The 19,598-nt window shown below is 41.6% G+C and overlaps 2 protein-coding genes across 2 annotated transcripts; one reads left to right on the top strand and one right to left on the bottom strand.

The window, feature by feature from the left end:
• Positions 1 to 341: 341 nt before the first annotated feature.
• On the bottom strand, positions 342 to 19,174 carry cyfip1 (cytoplasmic FMR1 interacting protein 1). Its single transcript, XM_077717466.1, has 29 exons — positions 18,901 to 19,174; positions 16,990 to 17,110; positions 16,826 to 16,915; positions 15,450 to 15,527; positions 14,631 to 14,732; positions 14,372 to 14,553; positions 13,327 to 13,423; positions 13,119 to 13,247; positions 12,955 to 13,059; positions 11,800 to 11,891; positions 11,482 to 11,722; positions 10,661 to 10,786; positions 10,428 to 10,594; positions 9,077 to 9,224; positions 8,748 to 8,901; positions 8,505 to 8,661; positions 8,328 to 8,424; positions 8,168 to 8,244; positions 7,997 to 8,105; positions 7,819 to 7,938; positions 6,815 to 7,014; positions 6,653 to 6,740; positions 3,589 to 3,732; positions 3,434 to 3,524; positions 2,993 to 3,123; positions 2,848 to 2,920; positions 1,916 to 2,249; positions 1,692 to 1,839; positions 342 to 849 (listed from the first exon to the last, which is right to left on the bottom strand). Exons 2-29 carry the CDS (start codon positions 17,104 to 17,106, stop codon positions 685 to 687), a joined length of 3,762 nt encoding a protein of 1,253 aa, XP_077573592.1. The 5' UTR covers positions 17,107 to 17,110; positions 18,901 to 19,174; the 3' UTR covers positions 342 to 684.
• On the top strand, positions 4,126 to 6,026 carry fndc9 (fibronectin type III domain containing 9). The gene is made up of 2 exons (XM_077717479.1): positions 4,126 to 4,230; positions 5,410 to 6,026. Exon 2 carries the CDS (start codon positions 5,430 to 5,432, stop codon positions 5,916 to 5,918), a length of 489 nt encoding a protein of 162 aa, XP_077573605.1. The 5' UTR covers positions 4,126 to 4,230; positions 5,410 to 5,429; the 3' UTR covers positions 5,919 to 6,026.
• Positions 19,175 to 19,598: the final 424 nt, after the last annotated feature.

Genomic DNA, 19,598 nt, shown 5'->3' with positions numbered 1-19,598 from the left:
ACGTTTATTTTCCTGGATTTTATGATTATTATATTTTTTTTTAGATAAATCAGATTATTAATCAGTAATCAATCTTAACTTAATGGCATATTTTTCTACAATTGTATATTTTTTTCTTTTCAAATGATTACTAATCCACCACTATGACATATCTCATAATATTAAGTCTTAATTCATTTTTTTTCTTTGTGTAATGTCTAAAAATTTGAAAAATGATCATATTATTATTATTTTTTAACACTGAAAATATTTGTATTCCATACAATGAAGTTGCACTATCACAAAAAAAAAAATCTCAACTATTTTTGTTTGTGTGGGGGGGAGGGGCTTATATCATCTGATAATTTGTTACATATTTATTGAAATAATAAAAAGTATGATTAAAAGTCAAGGCACAGTGAATAGAAATGCGATTGGCATGCAGAATAAAAACGAGAAGAAAAGAAAAACAACCAAAAAAAAAAAAACCCTTCACCTCACTTGTTATAAATGAACCATCACCACAAACTTTAAATATTAAACTCTTAAAAAGTATAAAATAAAGGTCTATTTTTTTCCTGATAAGGCACATGTGAATAGAAAAAAACTTTGGGTGCTAAGCAAAGTGGAGGAGAGATAGAATATATAAAGTGTAATGTGTTGTTGTGAGCGAATGTTTGGAAGAAGAGGGTGCCGGATCTTAGCTTAGCTGCTGGCCAGGGATTGGTGGATGGGCGGCTGGAAACAGCGCACGTGCTCCACCGGCATGTTCTCGCCGTCGCCAGACTTGAGGTACTTGTAGAGGATGGCGAAGATCTCGTTGTTCAGAACTTGGAATTTGCGGATGCGGTCCACCATTTTTTTTAGTGGCTGTGACGGGAAAAACAGATTTTTTTAAGGATTAAAAATTATTTCTGAAAATCAAGTTATTTGAGAGGGAAAGTGCATTTTTAACTGGTGTTAATTTTATTTTTTATTTTTATTTTGTTGTTTTTCTAAAGTAAATGTATAGTATTACTTAATAAACATTTTTAAAAATGGTTAAATTTATGTTTTTTAAAGAAAAATAAATACGAATAAAAAGAGGGAAGGTGGATTTTTAAATGGTATTAATTTAATGTTTTTATTTTATTGCTTTTCTAAGGTAATTGTAAAGTATTACTAAATTAGAAAATATTTTAAAAATGGTTGAATTTATGTTTTTTAGAGAAAAAATACGTCTACATGATGTAGTTGGAAAATATTCAATGTCATTGCTTTCTTTAAAATGATTAAAAATAAATACTACAACGAATGCTTTGGTTTTAAAATCCAACTAATGTCAATGTTTTTTGAAACATTTTTTTAAATCTTAAAAAGATGAAGAATACAATTTAAAATAATGTATTTTTGCCAAATTAAACCATTTCTTTTTTCAACAATTTAAAAAATCTTAATAAATTTCACTAAACAACAGAAAGTACGTGTAAGGTTGGGGGCGTGGCCTCAAAATAACTCTTAATTATACCCCCAATTGTGAATGCCTATCTATGCTAATGTAACATCAATATTTAAAAAAAAATAAATAAAGTAACTTTTCTTTGACTTTTGTTTGGACGGACTTAAAATGCACCAGTTAGCATTTCTACCATCTATTTTTACTCTCAATTAGCCTAAAAAAATCCACTATTTAAAGCACTGCATGCTAGGTAAATGTGGGCGTGGCCTCTTACCACACTCTTGATGACTTCATCCTTGCCGTCATGCTTTTGGACCTTGAGCAGATGGTAGCTAAAGTCCAGGATGTCAAAACGTCTATGCTGGCCCAACAGGCTGATAATCATACAGCCGGCCCAGTGGAGTCCATCTCCAAAGCACTGCCTAAAAAACAACAACAAAAATAGCGCCCCCTAGCGTCCAATCCACTATTCCCACAAAGCCCATTTCCCCGACTTACTCGACGGTGAACTCGTGGGCGCCCACGGGGATGCAGTAGACGAACTGCATGGCGCTCCAGAGGCGGTGGAACTCCACGCACTCGTCCACGTGCATAACGCCGTTGCCCGGCAGCGGGCCGCGCCAGATGGGGTCGTCCAGGAAGCCGCGAACGCGCGCCAAGATCACCTCGAACATGGACAGGCCGCAGCACAGGCGCTCCTTGGTCAGCAGGTCGCCTTCGCGGGCGATGGCGATTTGCTGCGGCGTCCCCAGACGCTCGATCAGAGGCACCATGTGCAGGGCGGTGTACTTGGATTCCAGGCGCTTCATCTTGGCGTCCAGACGTTCGCCCTCTGTTGGCAGAAAACAGTCACTACATCATTCTCTGGAACGCTTATCCTTACTGGGGTGCCAGAGCCTATCAGGACATTTTTTTTTTAATGTTCACCTAGCTAGTACCCTAGCCTAGCATGTTGTTTAGTATCCAGGGAGAACCTGCAACCGACTGGACCTGGGATCGAACCCTCGATCTTAGGACTGCGAGTCAAACGCGCTAAACACTATTTTTAAGAATGCTTTTTACAAGAAAGGAAAAAAAGTGTATTGCTTTCTTTCCTTTTTTCAAAACATGAACCATTCTCTACACAGTAATACCTTGAGATATGAGCATAATGCATTCCAAGACTAAACTCATATCTCAAATCCACTTTTCTAACAAAAATGAACTAAAAACGAATTAATTTCTTCCCACCCTGATAACAAAAACACCAAAAAAGGATATTACATTGGAAAAACATATTTTTAGTGTTTCTTATTCACCATCTTTTAACAAAGTAACAAATAACTCTAGTGGTCATGATCATTATTACAGTTGGTGCACTCTTATGTATATTTTAATTGTTTTGAATGTGGCCCACTGTTTTGGTTGATTTTTTTGGGGTGTGTGTTTACCTTTGATGTGGACTCTAGGCAGAATGTTCTGGAATGGTGCCGCGTGCAGCAGATCACAAACTTCCTCCTGCGACTACACCAAACATCGGCGTTCAGCGAGTTTAACCATTTTTTTCTCCCAAGCTCCGCCCCCTTTGTCTCTTACCAGGCTCTGCTCGCTGAGCAGACAGAAGAGAAGTGCGTTTCCCACCTCCCGCAGGTTCTGGAAGCACACTGTCTTCAGCTCGGCGTATTCCACAATGTCTTTCAGTTGGTGGTGGAAGAACTCCAGAATTCCTGACAAAATGGACGCCAAAATGGACGGATGCTCTCAAAAAAAATTTGCCAACACCTTCCGCTTCCCGTAACGTGAAATAAATGATGTTGCAACGTTAATCTAGACATTTTGTGACTTCATCCTCCCAATATGACCCCAAAATTACTGTATTCGCCGCACTATAATGCGCAACTAAATGAAATGTTCTAAAAAGTGTGCCTTGTTTATGGATCAAAATTATTGAATCATTACATAAAATTCTCCAACTATAACAAAAGCCACAATTCCCGCTACGGGAAAAAAATAACAAAAACAGGCGAGCGCACTAACCTGGCGAGCCGTACTCGTGGCGTGGCAGTCGACAGATTTTGGGCATGACCTCCATCAGGGTCTTGACGTATTGCATGATGGTCCCCTGGAGCTACAAAAGGGACGAGATCATTGGACGGACTGTCGCCGGGCAGATTCCCGGGGGCGGGACTCACCAGACTCTTGACCACCTTGAGCAGCTCCTCCATCACCACGGCGATACCCTGGTAGCCCAGCAGGCGGCACATGACCTTGATGTGGGGCGGGCCCACAAAGTTGCGGTAGCAACTAAAGATGCTACTGTACGTCAGGTTCAGCGTCTGGTCAAAGGGGGAAAGAAGAAAAAAAATAAAAAAATTAAAAAGCATTAACAAGGAAACTTCCAAATGAGTAAACTGCCACCTCAGAAACTTCCATTCAGCCAGCCAATCGCATACCTCAGGGCAATTTTGAGTGTTCAAACAGCTAGCCTAGCATACATGTTTTTGGGATGTGGGAGGACACCAGAGAAAACCCAAAAAAAACCCCGACTTGGGATCAAACCCACGACCCCACAACTGCGAGCCCAACGCCCAAACCACTTCTCCACCGGGCCACCAATCTCCTAATAATGCCTCAAAATTAGAGTCATTCGTTTTTTCCAGCCATCCATTGCAAGCTATGGTAGCCCCGCCCACTTTTTTCTCTACATTCATCAGCAGCTATATTTTCTCACACACACACATACAGGAAAGCAGAGTGCAAAAACAAGGACGCCCTGATCAGACGTTCCAGATGTGACGGGATGAGAATGAAGATAATCTGAGCGCACCGAAGAGGTAAATTTAAATTGAATATTCCGCCTGTTTGGTTGCTACGGGTTACGGTTTGGGAAACTAATCTAATTGTGACTTTGTGGTGTTTTGCAAGCTATTTTTAAACACACACATGCAATGGTAGTGGGAAATGTCAGTTATTTTACAAGTGACTATTTGAATAACAATTATAATTTTTTTGAAAATTGTACATTTTTTCATTCAATGCCAAACCTTTCACGTCAAAATGATTGGACATCTGGTGTCGAAAGAGAGTAGTGTGAAATGTTTCAATGTTCAAAACCAGAAGTATTATATAGTTTTGGTAGTACATATTTTTGATCATTAAAAAAAAATCTGAAATAGTAACAAAAATTTTTTGTCTAATATATTATTTTTTTGGTTGATTTTTGGCTAAAATTGTAAATTGACCCGCCACCATTAACGTCCAATCCATTTTTTGGGGGAATAAACAAGAACAGAATGTAACAATGGCAGAGGAGATAATAAGCATTCTGCGCAGGGGATTGTCTGAAATTAAACCCCCCGGTCGGCGTTGGGATTATATGACGCAATCTGGCCCAGAGATTTGCCGGAAGGTCGTTGAGTCACCGCCAACCTTCTTGGCGACCTTTCGCTTTTTTCAACATTATTTTTCAACTTTGAGGTTTGTGTTAAAAATGACAAAAATATGTCCTATTTTAAAACTATTTTAGTTGTTAGGATTTTTTTAAATGGCTTGGATTGCCTGTTGACAAGTGGGTGGTCACAACATTCTTTAAAAAATTTGCCGAGTAATAAATTAACATTTTAAGTGAATTGAGTATGTTGATTATGGAAGATGATTCAAATCTATATTACATATTTTTCTTCCACTACTTTTAATGTATCACACTGACCAATTGGTCGACATTAAAAAGCGAAATTATGACCAAAAAGTGTACATTAACAGTTATGTGTCCATCCTTAATAAAATTATAATCTAACGTGACAATTGGATTATTTCAACGTTTTCATGGATGAATTTGGATTTTTTTTCCCCACATTCCAGTCATCTATTTCAATGGAGGCTGCCAAGAACAATAATCCCTGTCAAAAATGTATTATCTGCCAAAAAATGACCAAATAAACCCCACCCCCAAAACACAAAAGACGTAATTTCTCCAAAAATCTTCAAAATTTGTAACGCTCTAATCCCAACAGGAAACATTTGTCCCCCTCCCATGGGCGTGGACGTACACGCCATCTCGGCGACCTCCGCCCAGGTGACCTGGCCCCGCTCTCCCGGCTGCTTGGACACTTTTTACAGCGTGATGTACAGCCCCAACTGGAACAGCCTGCAGGCGACCTTCGAACGCAAGCGTTTCGCGCACGAAGAGCGCCTTCCCGTCACCCAGACCGCCGCCCACTTGGCCAACCTCCTCCCGCAGACCACCTACTTGCTATGCGTCACGTGCCAGGCGGCCAACCCCACCCGGGAGCAGTGTCAAGTCTTCGGCACCCCCGCGGACGACGGCGACGGGCGGGAAGGGAGCGGCCGCGAATTGGCGGCCGGCGCCTGGCTGAGCGGCTGCGCGTTGTTACTCGTCGTCGCCGCCGTGCTCTTTTGGCTTTGTCGGCGTAGGCCCCGCCCCTCCCTGGTGACCCGCGCCGTCCCGTCCGGGCGGCCTTACTCGCCGAGGGGGGCTCGGGTCGAGCTGGAGCCGGCTTGAGGCGATTGGATTGAGGTCGGCGTACGGAGGAGGGAATTATGGCGTATGGCGCATTGTGGATTATGATTCAATCTGCCGTGACGGGTAATAAAACATAAGCATTTGAAATGGACGGATTGGTGCTTTTGATCTGCGCTTATGTCCTTGGTTAGCGTGTTTGGAAGCCGCTGTCTCTAACTCTCGTTACTAGCACGGGTGGGTTGCTTAATAGATGGCCAATCCATTTCAAGTGGGAGGGCTGGTCACACTCGCACTTTTTTTTTTTTACTAGTGATCAAATAACTTCAGTTCCTGACAAAAGCATTGATTATTTTTGTATTTTTTTAAATTAATCTCTTCTACCAAAATGGCCATATTTGACCAGGGCGGCCATATTGGGAGGGGCAACATCCCCCTTTAAAGCCTAAGTCAATGTAATGACATCGACATTAAGTCATGACCCTTTGATTTCTCAACTTTCAACTTTAAAAGCATTTTATCAACGTCAAAGTATCCATTTCCCCGCCTTTAACGTGACCGCAACCTTCATTAGCCCCACCCCCTTCACCTTCAAACGAATTGTCCGTCCATAAGCCAAAAACTCATTTAAATTGATCGCATAAAAATGACTGAACACCACAATTGGACATCAACATCATCTTAGGAGGACCAAACAAACACTCCTTTTCTGGCAGCCATCTTGGGTGGGGCAACTGATTTGGGTAAATCTCAATTGGACACAAAACGTCACTGACCTTTGATCCGTAGAGATACTGCGGTTGAGCGTTGGGCGGCTTGTCCCTCTGAAACTCTTGCGAGAACGGCAGGACGGTACGCACAAACCTGAAAACGTAAACCGGTCAGACGTCCGTGTGTCACCGCGGGTCGGCCATTTCACGCACTCTTCCCCTCCCTACCTGTTGGTGGAGCCGTTGTAACAGTAGTTGGGCAGAAAGTCGTAGTTGAGTTCCCAGAAGACGTGCAGCGTGATGCGGCCGTACGGCGCCGACACGTTGTGGTTGGCCTCGCGGAACATGGCGTCGAAACTGTCCAGCGTCAAGAACTTGCAGAGGAGCTTGTGAGTCAAACGGTTGATTTCCACCAGTCCTTCCAGTTCCTGACAGACCAATCAGACTTTGTGTCAGAATTTAAGACATTCATTCTGTTATGTATCGCAATATTACGTTGCACAATTCCCACATTGATTCAAAATCGCTTTGTGTTATTGAAAGAAATAGCTGACTGGACTTCCACTCCCATCCACTAGGTGGCAGTACCCATCTGTCCAGCCTTGGACACGAGTGCTGTTTCCCAGCTCAAGTCCAATATCAAATTTGACTATTTATATGTATTAATTCAATAAGTGGACAGTAATGCCCAAACTAAAACAAATTACCGTATTTTCACGACTATAAGGCACACCGCATTATAAGGCGCACCCTCCATGAATGACATTTTTTCCATATATAAGGCACACTGTATTATAAGGCGCACTGTATTATAAGGCGCACTGTCTATTTTGGAGAAAATTCAAGACTTTTAAGTGCGCCTTATAGTCGTGAAAATACGGTAATTGCTATTGACTTCCAGGTATGAAACACAGTCACCTCTAGAGCCAGCCATTGTTGATGTTTTGGATTTTTTTGCATAAAATCCTGCAGTGGGGGAGGAGCTATATGATGGAAGATTTTGTAAACTAAGATGGCTGATCTGCATATTTAACAGTATTGTTTCAGTTCAGGCGTTTGTGTTTTTTTTAATATCCGACAGTGGTGGTTTTTCGTTTTTGGTTTTCTGTTTTTTCCATATATAAGGCGCACTGGATTATAAGGCGCACTGTCTATTTTGGAGAAAATTGAAGACTTTTAAGTGCGCCTTATAGTCGTGAAAATACGGTAAAGTAATCCTCCGATTAGCCTACCATGATGGAAGTGAGGTCTTCGCTTTCAAAGCGGTTGATGGCAAGTTCCAGGGATTTATACAAGGCGGCAGAGATCCTCTGAGTTATCAGCCGGTTCAGGTCGATGGATCTACCCAAGAGCTGAAGAACAACGTTAGTGAGACACAATTTATCGTTACTCCTTTACATTTTAAAATACCTGGACGTGGCGTTGCTTAAGCAGAGTCTCGTAACGGTTGGAAGCCGGCCACGGAATGTTGGCGCCTTGGTTTTTACAGTCGGTCCGCAAACGCTTGTCCAATAAGAGACTAAAAAAGGGGTGGCAAAAAATATTCAAAATTTGGTAAAGATCTAAACTTTTTGAACTTACCTTCCAGCCAGGATCTTGTAGTATGCAAATATCTGATCGGCCAACTTGTAGACAAATTGATCAAAGCACAGGTTGACCTAAAAATACGAGAAAAATAATAATAAAAATGTAATTAATTCGTGTTGTTTTACATAAAAAACGCAATGAGAAAGAGATTTACTTCAGCTTCAATTTCATCATACAGGAACTGTTTGTTAAACTTGGTCAGGGCGTAATGGGCGCTATCGTTGTACAAATCCAGAGGATACAGCACGTACCTGAATACAAACATTTTCAATGGAAGATTAATTTAAATGACACAAAAAAAGTCCAAAAAGATTTGAAATGTGCTTATTACTCCATCATGGAGGATTCCTTAGTCTCCAGAATGTGATCAGTAAGGATCCAAGGCATGGACATCTCAATGGGGAACTGGATTCTGCGCCCCATGGTGAGTTCCAGGAAGAATTCCCGGAACCACAACTGGGAGAGGTCACAACAGTGCTGCAAGGTTTCTACCCAAAAAAAGTCCACAAAGACCAGGTCTTAGATTCAAGTGGCGATAACGAGAGGTGACGTTGACGTGTGGATTGATGCTCACCGCTAAAGTTCAACAGGTGAGTGTAGAAAAATGACTCGCGGTGAAACCTTTCGATATCCAAGATGGTGGGTCCCTCCAGACCGCTTCGTAGGGTCTTCTTAGAGCCGCTTTTGTCGGCGACCAGGGACTCCAGCATGGTCCTCACCATGTAAAGCTGGAAAGAATGACGGGATTTATATATAAAGTACTCTTCTACTTACCAAATAATCAAAGTTATGGAACCAATTCATTTTGTAAGTGGAGTTATGACTCTATTGTCATGTTTTTTTTTGTGGGGGAGTCCTAGTCCGCCTCGTCACAATGTCTTCTGGTAAAACTAATGACCCCACCTGAGTGCTGGAGGGTCCCACGGCTCGTCGGGGGACCTTGATGTCAAATCCACCCTTGGGATCCTTCTCCCCGCGTAGTGCCGGGTCATTGTGCGGCTCGCGACCCGTCTCCCAGTCGCATACGGTCTTGCGAATGGCCTGGAGGACGCTGGGAAAGACAAACGGGAAATCTAACCCACGGGTCCCGAGCCAAGAGACCGGACGTCTGGTCGCCGGGACGTTTGGTCGCCCCGGACGTTTGGTCGCCCCGGACGTTTGGTCGCCCCGGACGTTTGGTCGCCCCGGACGTTTGGTCGCCCCGGACGTTTGGTCGCCCCGGACGTTTGGTCGCCCCGGACGTTTGGTCGCCCCGGACGTTTGGTCGCCCCGGACGTTTGGTCGCCCCGGACGTTTGGTCGCCCCGGACGTTTGGTCGCCCCGGACGTTTGGTCGCCCCGGACGTTTGGTCGCCCCGGACGTTTGGTCGCCCCGGACGTTTGGTCGCCCCGGACGTTTGGTCGCCCCGGACGTTTGGTCGCCCCGGACGTTTGGTCGCCCCGGACGTTTGGTCGCCCCGGACGTTTGGTCGCCCCGGACGTTTGGTCGCCCCGGACGTTTGGTCGCCCCGGACGTTTGGTCGCCCCGGACGTTTGGTCGCCCCGGACGTTTGGTCGCCCCGGACGTTTGGTCGCCCCGGACGTTTGGTCGCCCCGGACGTTTGGTCGCCCCGGACGTTTGGTCGCCCCGGACGTTTGGTCGCCCCGGACGTTTGGTCGCCCCGGACGTTTGGTCGCCCCGGACGTTTGGTCGCCCCGGACGTTTGGTCGCCCCGGACGTTTGGTCGCCCCGGACGTTTGGTCGCCCCGGACGTTTGGTCGCCCCGGACGTTTGGTCGCCCCGGACGTTTGGTCGCCCCGGACGTTTGGTCGCCCCGGACGTTTGGTCGCCCCGGACGTTTGGTCGCCCCGGACGTTTGGTCGCCCCGGACGTTTGGTCGCCCCGGACGTTTGGTCGCCCCGGACGTTTGGTCGCCCCGGACGTTTGGTCGCCCCGGACGTTTGGTCGCCCCGGACGTTTGGTCGCCCCGGACGTTTGGTCGCCCCGGACGTTTGGTCGCCCCGGACGTTTGCTCGCCCCGGACGTTTGGTCGCCCCGGACGTTTGGTCGCCCCGGACGTTTGGTCGCCCCGGACGTTTGGTCGCCCCGGACGTTTGGTCGCCCCGGACGTATATAATTTTGAGAGCTGGTTTCATCAGTAGATTTTTTGATATTAAACTCGCATGAATATCATTTTGAGAGCTGATTTCAACAGTAAACTCTCTGTTGTCAAATGTCCGGCGACCAAACGTCCTAGTACCCCTCCCTGCCTCACCTCTGAATGACGTTCTTCTTCTTTTTGATGGCCTGCCGCAACGGATCGCGTAGCGTCACCTGCGAGAAGTCCTGCAGGGCCGAGTAGATGGTGTGGCGGATGGCGTGGTTGAAGACGCTCTCCATGCGGCCCATCAGGACCTGGAGACCTTTGATCATGGCAATCACCTGTAAAAAAAAACACATAAAATAGATACAATTCTAATAATATATAAAAAGTTCAAAGGGGCTCACCTCCACTAGGGCAAACTTCTCTTCGCTGGTATAGTTGTATCGGGTGGCGCGCTCGTATTCTTCGGCGTTGTCGGGGCACTCCTTGTTGGAGTACTTGTCCGTGGGGTGGACCAGTTTCCAGGAATACTGACCAGAAAAATATGGGGTTTTGCATGGCAACACGCTCGTAACATAACACAAACAAATTTAAATGAACTTGGATTACGATGCAGATACACTCAAAAATAAATTTAATATTACCTTACACTAAACTTAATTGTAATTGTTTAAAATTTTGATACCTTTCTTGGCTCTATTAACCCCGCCTCCAATCTGACTTTCAGATGCAACCTATGGAGGGTTGTTTGCTTTTGTTTTTCCTACAAAATATTCCCAAAATGATACACAAAAATGTCCTCAAAATAAGATAACCCACGACCACTTTCCAATGAGTAGTAGTTTATACTCCTCTCATATTAGCGATTGCTCCGCCATATGCACTGACTAACGGAGGGAAAAAAAACACTGAAAAAAATGCAACGCTGTATGCTCGTATATCAAAATTTGTCTCATATCTCAAGATAAATATCTGCCCAAAAATGTAACTCTTATCTCAGATTCCTCGCCTGTCGAGGCACACATATGTCAAGGTACCACTATACCTGGAGAACAAGCAAACTCCACACAGATGGACCTACCTAGACTTGAACCCAGAATCCCAGAACTGCGAAGTCAATAACCACTCACCTTCTTCTGTGTTCTCTCATCAAATATTAAATACTTTTTTTGTCCGTTCAGTACAACTTTTAATGGCCTCGTATTCATAAGTTGTGAGTACTCACCACTTCCATGACGTGAGCACTCCACTGCGACAAGAGCTGCATGCCCTGCAGCGCCAAGTCAAACAACTTTCTGTACTCCACGTCGGTCTTCTGCAACTCCTGACGCCCGGAACCGGTCACCACCTCGCTGTTGCTGTAGCGGGCCAGCTCCGAGATGAAGCGCATGTGATCCTCGCGGATCTGAATCATCTGTTCGCAGATGTTGTATTGAGGGCTGCTGGAGATGGATGTGCAAGTCCATCTGGGTGGAGGAGAGGCAACGGCTAAAGTCAGGATGTGGGGAAATGGGGAAAAGTGGATGTTCTACCCTGCACTCACCTGGATTTGTTCTCTTCAAAGTGAGCGCTGGTCTTGATGTACCTGGAGAGCTCGATTTGCATGTCGCCGAAAAGTGGGACCACTTGCAGTTGCTGCCGGGGAAAATTAACTTAAGAACTGACCAATGACGAGACCAGAGAAATTGAACTTGTGTATAAATGTGAAATTAAAAAGTTAAAATTAAAAATCGAAATAATGAATGTGAAATTAAAAAATAAAATTAAAAATCGAAATTATGAATGTGAAATTAAAAAATTTAAAATAAAAATCCAAATTATGAATGTGAAATTTAAAAAAAATAATTAAAAATTCAAATTATGAATGTGAGATTTAAAAAATTAAATTAAAAATCCAAATTATGAATCTGAAATTTAAAAAAAATAAATTAAAAATTCAAATTATGAATGTGAAATTAAAAAAAATAAATTAAAAATTCAAATTATGAATGTGAGATTAAAAAAATTAAATTAAAAATCCGAATTATGAATGTGAAATGACTAAATACAAATACAAATTATGAATGTGAGATTACTTAATAAAAATCCAAATTCTGAATGTGAAATTACTTAATAAAAATCCAAATTCTGAATGTGAAAAAACTTAATAAAAATCCAAATTATGAATGTGAAAAAACGGAATAAAATCCAAATTATGAATGTGAAAAAAACGGAATAAAAATCCAAATTATGAATGTGGAATGACTTAAAAAAAGTCCAAATTATGAATGTGAAATTATTTCATAAAAATCCAAATTATGAATGTAACATTACTTCATAAAAATCCAAATTATGAATGTAAAATTACTTCATAAAAATCCAAATTATGAATGTAAAATTACTTCATAAAAATCCAAATTATGAATGTGAAATGACTTAGTAAAAATCCAAATTATATGAAGTAAAAAAAAAAGTTAAAATATAAACTTCCCAGCATACAATTAAAACTATTAAACATTTACAATCAAGTAATACTAAAAAACATATTCAATATTCGTTTTATCTTCTGAAACAAAACAGCAATTACAAAAACTAGACATCAAGTTTAACCCAAAAATCGAACAAAAATCTGATTCAAATCATACTTATACATTTCAATTAAAAATATAGCAAATGTAACACAGATTATCACAAATAGGATCAGATACTTCATTCCTACCTTGAAAAACTTATCAATCTTGGTCAAGTTAATCCTCTTCTTGGCATCCAATTTGTAGATGTTGCTGTTGTTTCCATCCATCAGGTACAAGCCAAAGCCCATCACCTAAAATTGAGTGGCGTATTGAGTTCCAAAAACGTAGGAAAACGGTTTTCTGGACTCACTTTGAGTAACATGTGCTTCTCGCCGGGTGTCAAGTACATCTTGTTGTCGTAATACTCCACGCAAAGGTTGACGATGTCGGCCAGGAGCTCTTCGTAACCGTTGATCACCTCCAGTTGTTGTTGCAAAGACTGTAAGAAACACAACGGTAAGATTTGAGAGAAAATATTGTTGTAAATGTTAAAGTCAAGGAAATTCATTGTTGTAGACCTGTGTGATTTTGTTGTGGTTTGCCAGGAACATGGACAGGTTTTGGGATTCCTGAATGGAGGAAGGCTCGGACATTTTTCGCAGGAACTGAGCGGCGCTGAAAGATAACGAGGAAGAAACATGGCGGTTTAATACAAAATTGCCTTGCTTTCAATGGGGTATTTTCACATTTGAAGAGAAGTCTTGGAAAATACGGCTGCCTTGTGTTGATTGTTCAGTTTTGTCAGATTAACGTATTTTCACGACTATAAGGCACACCACATTATAAGGCGCACCCCCAATGAATGACATTTTTTCCATATATAAGGCGCACTGTATTATAAGGCACACTGTCTATTTTGTAGAAAATATAAGACTTTTAAGTGTGCCTTATAGTGGTGAAAATAGGGTAATTGCTATTGACTTCCAGGTATGAAGCACTCACTACTTTACAGTCACCTCCAGAGCCAGCCATTGTTGATGTTTTGGATTTTTTTGTATAAAATCTTGCATTGGGGGAGGAGCTAAATGATGGAAGTTGTTGTCAACTAAGATGGCTGATCTGCATATTTAATAGTATTGTTTCAGTTGAGGCGTTTGTGTTTTTTTTAATATCCGACAGTGGTGGTTTTTCGTTTTTTTGGTTTTCTGTTTTTTTTCCATATATAAGGCGCACTGGATTATAAGGCGCACTGTCTATTTTGGAGAAAATGTAAGACTTAAGTGCGCCTTATAGTCGTGGAAAATACAGTAGTCAAAATCCTAAAACTATGGATATTTATACTGTATTATGTCGCATATTAGCACCTTTCGCGTACAAGCCGTCCCCTTAAAATGGTTGAATTTAACAATTTCTCGCATATAAGCCTCCCCCTGATTCACAATTTTCACCTAAATATTCATGCTTTTAATAGGGAGCACAAAAATGTTATTGTTGTTTCATATGGAAGGTGCACCGGATTAGAAAATGCAGTAGTAGGTGGTTCTTAGTGGTAGTAGTTGTGTTGTACATCCATTAGTCAACAACAGATTTTGATTTGGGTATGGATGGCCGCTTTTTCCTTACCGCTTGTAAGCCGAGTGGTCGTTCTTGACGCTGCACTTCATGTTCTTGAGCTCATCCAACACGGCAAACATATTAATGAACTTCCCCAACGTGAGTAGGTAGGCCTCGGAGACAAAGTCTTTGCGGCGCTCGGTGTGGCAAAGACGGCGGACTTCGCCGCAGAATCGGTCGATGGCGTTTCGCTGGAATGACAGACAAACATTTTTTACTTTTTATAAAAACAACCCGGCGGTGGCCATCTTGAGAAGGCGCATCTTACCTGAAAGTACATGAAGTTCATGAGCTTGGTGACTTCCGGCTCCAGAACTTCCACCGTCTTCTCGTAGATTTCCACTCGGTTGGGTTGCTCGTTGCATTTAACCTAAGACGGGAGGACGGCGGGTTAGTCGAGCTACCGCTACAGTAATACCTCGCCATGTGGCATCTTGGATTTGCCCAATATAGATTGATTTATTGTGTTTATTTGTGATTTATGTTTGTCTGTTGTAGTGGTGAAGCTTTAAATCTCATTTTACTTGTATTAAGACAATAAAAGCATTTAAATCAATTCAATTTAAAGGTTTATTGTATAGGAACATAAAAAGGGGAGTGGAGAAAAGGGAATGTCAAAATTGGAGATTATTAGCTTTGGGATATTGGGAAAAAATAGCCAAAGACAGTTTTAATAGTGCAAATAATATGAAATAGATACCATAAAAACACTATCTGAATTGTGTTGTTCAACCTAAAATTTTAGAACCTATTACAGTAATCCCTTGAATATCGCGGCTTCAACTATTGCAGGTTTTTTTTCAAGGGGACATTTTTTTTGTTAATACTTTTTTTTGGTAAGTTAATAAAAAGGTGAAAATCCACGCTGAAATTCACAAGTGGAAGCTACTACCCTGTCCTCCGCTTACTATTAGGATTTAGCACTAAGTAAAAAAATATTATAAGTTATTATTATTATTTTTTTTTTCAATAGTGGTAACCCTACTTTGTGTTTTTTTTGTTTATCGCTGTCATGTCTGCTCTACATTAACCGCACTAATCGAGGGATTACTGTAATGAGGTATTATATTACTGTCCTGGTGGTTACCTGCGGTATTGCACGTGAGCAGCTTCTCCAGGTGTACAGCATGATGGCATACTCTTGACCTTCCTCCAGCATTTCATTCTAAAACCAAAAAAAAAAAAAAACAGACATGTAAAATTGTTGAAACAATGTGATGAATGAAGCCAGATTATTTTTCCCCCAAAAAAAAACATGTTTTCTGAGTCATTTCATCCCAGGAGGTTCCAGTCGGAAGGGAGAGGAGGAACGGCAGCTCACAAACAAAGTAGCGTTTGATTCCAAAAAGCAGTCTACCCCTGGCCGACTACTAATTGGACACAAACCTTTTCAGGCCATGCCAAAAAATGTGAGCTAGCATTCCATTGGTTACACAAAAGACAGAAAAAACTATAACATTCCTACGGGAAGTCTTCGCGTTACGAGGGGGTTCGAACCCAAATTTCCGAGCAAGTCGGATTTCCACTCCGGATGTCCCCAATCAAATTTTTTGAGGATTTTTTAAGTGTATTCTTCTACACTTTCGACACGACTATAAGTCGCATTTTTTATAGTTTGGCTAGGCCAAAAAAAGTGTCTTAAAATATGTTACACTACCAGCTCAGCATAACTGTTGTTCCATTTTTTTCCTATTATTTTATTGTATAATTTTGTATAACTTATACTGCCACATATATATTTTTATCCCCAGTCATTGGCTAGTGTCTCTCATGTGACTGGTACATTTTTTCCCATTTTTTGGCTAGTGGGATTTATTCTCCAAAAAATACAGTACATTTTTCTTACAAAAAAATCTATAATTCCATGATTTTTATTGGGTGTATAGTGGCTAATATGAAAAAAATGGTGGAACAAACGATGCCAATAGAACAGACATGGGCAAACTATGGCCCACGGGCCACATTAGGCTTTTTAATCCGGCCCGCCGACTTTGTCCAAATATTTTTCCCCCAAAGATGGCGCCGTCACGCAGAAGACATTAGCAGTAGCCGTGTCCACTCTTATTTGTTTTTTGTGTTTTACAGCCCTTCTATCTTTTTTTAAATGACATTTTAATATTCCTTTTTACTTTACTTTGTACTTATGCTTATACTTTTGACTTTAATGATGAGTGATGACTATGTTATTACTTTAGTCCTTTTTTCTGTTTATCTTTCATATGTACTGTTAACGGATGCACTTTTTTATCTGTATCCTATCTTGTCCTGACCCCGCCCATCTGTCAAATTTTTAAAGTCAATTTGGCCCCCAGGCCCAAAAGTTTGCCCACCCCAGCAATAGAATGTGGAAAAATATGCCTCTACTTACATAAACAACTAAAACCAATTCATTTTGTAAGTAGAGGTACTACTGTATTTCCTAAAAAAACAATGAAGTTTCCTAAAAACTGTAAAATGGCGCACCATGCTGGAGTGGACAGTAGCCTGCTCGATGTATCTGGCGATCCCCGTGACGAAGGCGTTGCGGTCCTCGAAGTTAGTGTTGAAGTTTGGCTACAAAAACAGAAGACATTTTGAGTAAAAACAATAATAATAATAACAAAAGTACGACTCGGGCGAGTTCCTACCTGGTACATGATGGAGGAAGGCAGCGGTTCGATGCATGGCTGCTGGTCGGGCAACGGGAGCTCCTCCAGGAGGTCCACATTGGACAGCGCATCCTCCAAGGTGACGCTGGACGTCATTCTGTTGAGATTTACCCAAATTAAAGATGTTAAAGTGGCGCAGGATAAAAAACACGGGCCCGATTGTGCGGGGTTGACGCTGTTGATGCTGACTGCTTGCTTTGAGCGCGTGATAGTTAAACAAAGCGTTTTGGGGGGGTCACGGGAGGACAGTGGCGTTGGCTGGGGGGCGCTAACTCATTCGCTGTCATTGACGGGGGGTTTAGAGGCACTGAATTGGACGCGGAGGGTCGGCAGAGGGAGTCAGAATGCAATCAAGTGGGTTTTTTGGGTCATTTTGATGTCAAATTGAGTGAGTTTTTTGGTATTAGAGGTTTAATTTGTCGTCTTGTGAGTTTGTGGAAATTTAAAATGGCTAAAAATGTGTATTTTTGTTGTTTATTTGCAAAAAACGATCAGACGGGGAAGTGTGATTTCTAAACACGGGACGAAAAGAAAGAAACTTCCCGTTTAGATGCAGAAAAATGTCTTCATTCGTCTTAATGGGAAATTAAAGCAAATATATTATTGTCTCTTTTAACATTAAGGGGATATTATTGCTATTTACTGGTGGTTTGCAGTTAGGAACTTTATGTGGACACTAGAAAAATGGCGAAAATCTGCAAAAGGTCAGAACCCTTGTGACACAAGAGCGGATGTGTTCAAAAAAGGGGAAAAAAAGTTTAACCTCAAAGTGTCTCCTCCGATGAAAGAGAGAAGTTTCACTCCTGCCACGACACGGTTAAGAAGCTTATGGCTAAGTGGCCAAAAGGCAAAAGCAGGAGTGCCCAGATTATAGATTAATCTCTTTGTGACCTCATGGAGGACCAAATCAGGTTTTTATTTATGTATTTTGATGATCTCCAGAAACGATCAAGTGCTAATTAATTTATATATATTTTTTAAAAGTCATAGCAGCCAAAATGTACACAACAGAGATGAAAAAGAAAACAATATATAAGTCACAATGGAGTATAAGTCGCATTTTGTGAAGGTATTTTTTGTTGTTGTTTTGAAATGTGCTCATTTAAAATATGATTTAACCACAAAAGCCAGAAAAAAACATACCCCACTGTCAAAAATGCGGTGTACCACACACATCCTTTCTCAAAAGTAAAATGACTTACCTTAACCAGAGGATTTTTTTTTAAATAACAAAAAATATTGCTTATTAGTTATTTAGTTTTTAGTAGGGACGTTTTCAATTGTTTTTAATCATAAAAATACGCAAACACGAGAAAAGTTTAAAATAGTCAAGTAAAAAGCAGGAAAATATTTCAAAAGTGTCTGAAACATAATGCTGTCTTTGATTTTTACGTTTGTGTCAACTTTATTGTCAAACGTATATGCTTTACAAGCATTCTCCCATTTACTGTAACCCAAACGCAACACGAAAGGAAGACACGGTTCTTTGAACGCCTCATCAACTAAAGCTTCAATTTTAAGCCACATTACACACTTTTTCCTCTTTTGATTGACAATTTAATACAAAAAAGCACGCCCATGTCGTTCTAAAAAAAAAACTAAAAATCCATATTTTCCGAAACTCTCTTCTTTAAAAATGTGAAAAATCCTGCCTCCGGTGGATATAACCGCTACGGTAAACCTTGCCACGGCGGCCTCGCTACTTCAGTCCGGAAAAAGTGAAAATTTCGAATTTAACACGGTTTTAAAACCAAAACTCCAAGCTTAACTAGCTCCCAACTCCATTTAATCGTCTTTTAGACGGAAATTTCCAAATAAACAACGGTAGAAAAGACTACACCCAAAAAGTTTGCTAGCTTAACTTCACCGTTCAAATCAGTCCAAACTCACCCGCCGAGAGTTGCTGGTTAATTACGAGGGGGGAAGCGAGAGTCAACTAGGCCGACAGAAACGCCATACAGCCGGACACGCCGTCGAATCCTCCCCGCTCCGTTTTACTTTTAGCTGGAAGTCCGACTTTGGAGCTTTTTGGGGTAGTTTTCCTTCTTCCGTCGGGCGGCTCGAGGACTCCTTCCAGGCTCGGTGTTATGAACATGGGGCGGAGCACAGGAGTTCCTGTCCGGCCTCAAACAAGCAGGGAAACACGACAGGAAGACGGGCAAAAGAGAAAAGGGGCGGAGCACCACCCATAAATCCATGGAGCCTTCCCCCACCCAACAACCAACCAGCCAACCAGGAAAGGTAAAACCAAAGGAATGTACTACAGTATGTACTATATAATCCTGTGGTGCCTCGAGATACGAACTTGACCCGAACGCGCTTTTAACTCGAATGTCAAAGCGACTTTACCTTTTGAAATGGACAAAAATGCCATGGCTTCGTTCTATTCGTTCATTTTTTTGTACCTCATTATATTAGATTAGATTACTTTATCCATCCCGTATTCAATAAATGTCACTGTCACAGTAGCAACAGGGTGAGAATACACAGGAAAATACATTTTAGACATACATAAATAGGTAATAAATAAGTTAATAAATAAATATATAAATGAATAAGCACATATATATATTTATTTATTATCTTAT

Source organism: Stigmatopora nigra, chromosome 5 (assembly GCF_051989575.1).
Source record: "Stigmatopora nigra isolate UIUO_SnigA chromosome 5, RoL_Snig_1.1, whole genome shotgun sequence".
NCBI lineage: Eukaryota > Metazoa > Chordata > Actinopteri > Syngnathiformes > Syngnathidae > Stigmatopora > Stigmatopora nigra.
Note: the sequence above shows the minus strand (reverse complement) of the source record. Positions and strands in the feature narration are given on the sequence as shown.

Excerpts from the sequence above, each read along its gene's own strand:
- cyfip1 (XM_077717466.1), bottom strand. The coding sequence starts at position 17,106 with ATGACGTCCAGCGTCACCTTGGAGGATGCGCTGTCCAATGTGGACCTC. Across the intron at positions 2,250-2,847 it reads GCCTAGAGTCCACATCAAAG|AGGGCGAACGTCTGGACGCC; the intron begins GTAAACACACAC and ends TTCTGCCAACAG. Across the intron at positions 850-1,691 it reads ATGAAGTCATCAAGAGTGTG|CCACTAAAAAAAATGGTGGA; the intron begins GTAAGAGGCCAC and ends TTCCCGTCACAG.
- fndc9 (XM_077717479.1), top strand. The coding sequence starts at position 5,430 with ATGGGCGTGGACGTACACGCCATCTCGGCGACCTCCGCCCAGGTGACC.